Below are 3,260 nucleotides of genomic sequence, written 5' to 3' on the forward strand. Positions count from 1 at the left end.
GAGTGGTTTATTATAGAAAACAACAAAAGGCACAAGACAAAGAGCTAAAAATTATTATTAAATATACATCATAATCCCTCTAAATGACAGATTTAGGTTTACCTTAGCTAATTTTACATGATTTATGCTAATTCTACTTATTTAGTTTTGCATGAAACAGCTGTTAACAATGGTTATTTAGCCAGTTACATTTTTCAAAGCTTCCTCAACACTGATTAGTCTGAGCAAGTAAAATTACAGATTGTCTTTATTCATTATTTATCATTCATGTGAACATTTTGATTCCTAAAAGTTATCTACCTCCCTAAGAAGACACTGCACACATTACATCAGTTTGTTTTCAATTGAACGGCTAATGGAAAATTACTCCCGGTTCAACAGCAGGAAATTCAGTTTACTTCAAATCAGTCTGTAAGTGTGAAATAGGATGGCTTGTGAATCCATGTTTTAAGCGAACGTGTGAATGCATGGTTCACTTCAGTCATAGCTGTTTTACAGACATTTTGAAGGAGTTTCTCATAACACAAAGCAACAAGAGACACAAGATGAAGAATAAATTAAATTATTATTAAATATCGAAAAAGCTCATGAATTTTTCTTTTTGTAGAATCCACCTTTCATTAAATTATTTGAGTGTGAATTAAAACAGCATGTAAACCCCAATCTTTAGTGAATTTCTTGGTGTGAATGCTTCACTTGAATCATGATAGCTGTTTAACAAACATTTGAGTGGTTTATTATGGAAAACAACCAAAGGCACAAGATGAAGAACTAAAAAGTATTATTAAATATACATCCTAATCCCTCTAAATGAAAGATTTAGGTTTACCTTAGCTAATTTTACATGATTTATGCTAATTCTACTTATTTAGTTTTACATGAAACAATTATAAACAATGGTTATTTAGCCAGTTACATTTCTCAAAGCTTCATCAACACTGATTAGCAAGTAAAATGACAGATTATTTATTGTTTATCATAATTAAACATTTTAATTCTTAAAAGTTGTCTACCCCCCAAAAAAAATCCAGAGAGACACTGCACACGTTACATTAGTTTGGTTTCAATTGAATGGCTAATGGAAAATTACTCCCGGTCAACGGCAGAAATCGGGTGCAAAATCAGTTTACTGTTTACTGTGGGCCTAAACCGCATCTTCGCCGAGTGCAGACAGGGGGAGCACGTGCTGTCACACACGGTCACGTCACAGTTTCATGTCAGTGCCGTGTGCAAATAAAGAATGACAACTGTCTGCAACCGCTTACATATGAGATGATGAAGGTGAAAATTAAGGAAAATTAAGTTTCTCCGTGGGCATATTTTTAGTTTTTATGCCTTCGATAGGCTTGTGGTTGGATTAAAGGCAACTTATTGTGCTCAAATACGTGTTTTAATGTTTGCTTTTCCCTATTTCAACAGATAAAAAAGAAAGGAAGAAAATGAGATACATTTTGCAACCAGTAATAGCCTATGTTTTTTTTTGTAAAAAAACGAATTGAAGGTAACAAAGTGTGTCGATCAAACTCCGAAAACGAAAGAAAAACAACAAACAAAAGCGTCAAATTATATAATCACATAAACAAACAGCAATCAATATTCAACAAGTGGAGTGGAAATGGTAGTTATGTAATCTTATAAACAACACGTTTTTTTAAACAACACGTTGGGTGGGAACGGTGATTGCTGATTGTTTGCACCAGTGTCATTATCGAGTCACCGTGTGCAGGCGGGCTTTTGCACTCGGTCTGCGCTCTGTCAGAACTGTATAAAAGCAGAGCACGAACGCGCTTCAAGCATCAACTCATTCACAAACTGAGTGAAGCGATATTTCTAAGGGACTTTCAGGCTCTTCGAGGATACTCTCTGGAAAAATGGACCCTTGCGAATGTGCCAAGAGTAAGTGTATCTGCAGCTGGGTTTAGTGTTTTTTTTTTTATTATTATTATTTTTATTAAGCTTTTGAGTTTTTAATTGCTATATGTCCGTTTTTAATAATGGTGTATGATTTGTAGCTGGAACTTGCAACTGCGGTGCCACCTGCAAGTGCACTAATTGCCAGTGTACTACCTGCAAGAAGAGTATGTATTTAAGTTCCCATACACATAAATTGAATTTTAAGCAAACAACACTAGTAACGTTCAACTTGTTTTATTAGCCCAAATGAACTGTTTACGACCACTTGGTTTAATAAAAATGGTAAATCCAAGCAATCAATGATTATACAAAGTATGGGTCCTCTAAAAAAAATGACTAGCCCTCAAATAGTTTCAAACCTTTAAAGTTACTTCTGTTAGACTATTTAGAAAGCTGAGCCTCTTTCTTTAAAAGTAGGATAAACTACTTTGGTAAAGATTTGTTCATTTAATTGTCCCTATATTGTTTACAACTCTACTTTAAATATTAAGTCTGGCTTTTTTTTTTTTTTTTTTTTTCTTTTCCTCTCTCGCTCTCTCTCGAACGCAAGTCTACCTAAGTGGATAAACTAAGCTACTAAAGTTAATGGGTAGCCTATGTTTCCAACAGTCTGGAAAATTTAGTTTTGTTTAAACGCCTAAATTGTCTGAAACAGAGGTTTTTTTTTTTTTTTAATTTGGTGGCTAAAGTCTTTTTCTCTCTCAGGTTGCTGTTCTTGCTGCCCATCTGGTTGCAGCAAGTGTGCCTCTGGCTGTGTCTGCAAAGGCAATTCCTGTGGCTCCAGCTGCTGTCAATGAAGAGGTCAACGTGATGTTTTCTACTACAATGTGAATCTGTTTGTCTACTCGTCTGCGTTTTGCATTGCATGATTGTCTTTTACAAGATAATAAATGGCCTCCTTTTGTTCTCCAAATGTTTGTTTAATGTTGCTAAAATCATCTAACAAAGGCTAAAGAGGGAAAACAATGCACTGATTTGTACTGCTGCAAATAAGACTATCACAAAATGTTCTGTTTTCTCTAAATGAGACTATTGTAAGTTGTTTTGCCATGTCCTTTGTCTACAATAAATGGTAGCATTTATTTGTGTGGCTTGTTTTTGTGGCTATAGGCTCTTTACCGAACTTTACACCAAAAATAAGTAAAGTTGAGTAAGTGACTACTTTAAAAAGCGCTCGGTGAGACAACACCAGTCTTCCAGAAAGCAAAAGCAATGTGATGATTTATATAAACAGTTACTTCCAGAGCTTATTTCAATTAAGTTGAGGCTTTCATGTTTAATTATAACTGCAAATTGTTATAGACTTAATCTATAAACGTTCTAGTCCATGAAATATTTTAAGGCAT

At 34.4% G+C, this 3,260-nt stretch overlaps 1 protein-coding gene across 1 annotated transcript; it reads left to right on the forward strand.

The window, feature by feature from the left end:
- Nucleotides 1–1,775: 1,775 nt before the first annotated feature.
- mt2 (metallothionein 2) lies at nucleotides 1,776–2,996 on the forward strand. Its single transcript, XM_056478264.1, has 3 exons — nucleotides 1,776–1,896; nucleotides 2,013–2,078; nucleotides 2,620–2,996. Exons 1-3 carry the CDS (start codon nucleotides 1,872–1,874, stop codon nucleotides 2,709–2,711), a joined length of 183 nt encoding a protein of 60 aa, XP_056334239.1. The 5' UTR covers nucleotides 1,776–1,871; the 3' UTR covers nucleotides 2,712–2,996.
- The last annotated feature ends 264 nt before the right edge of the window (nucleotides 2,997–3,260 follow it).

The sequence above is a fragment of the Danio aesculapii genome, chromosome 18, assembly GCF_903798145.1.
Source record: "Danio aesculapii chromosome 18, fDanAes4.1, whole genome shotgun sequence".
In the NCBI taxonomy this organism is placed as follows: domain Eukaryota; kingdom Metazoa; phylum Chordata; class Actinopteri; order Cypriniformes; family Danionidae; genus Danio; species Danio aesculapii.

Excerpts from the sequence above, each read along its gene's own strand:
- mt2 (XM_056478264.1), top strand. The coding sequence starts at position 1,872 with ATGGACCCTTGCGAATGTGCCAAGA. Across the intron at positions 1,897-2,012 it reads CCCTTGCGAATGTGCCAAGA|CTGGAACTTGCAACTGCGGT; the intron begins GTAAGTGTATCT and ends TATGATTTGTAG. Across the intron at positions 2,079-2,619 it reads GTGTACTACCTGCAAGAAGA|GTTGCTGTTCTTGCTGCCCA; the intron begins GTATGTATTTAA and ends TTTCTCTCTCAG.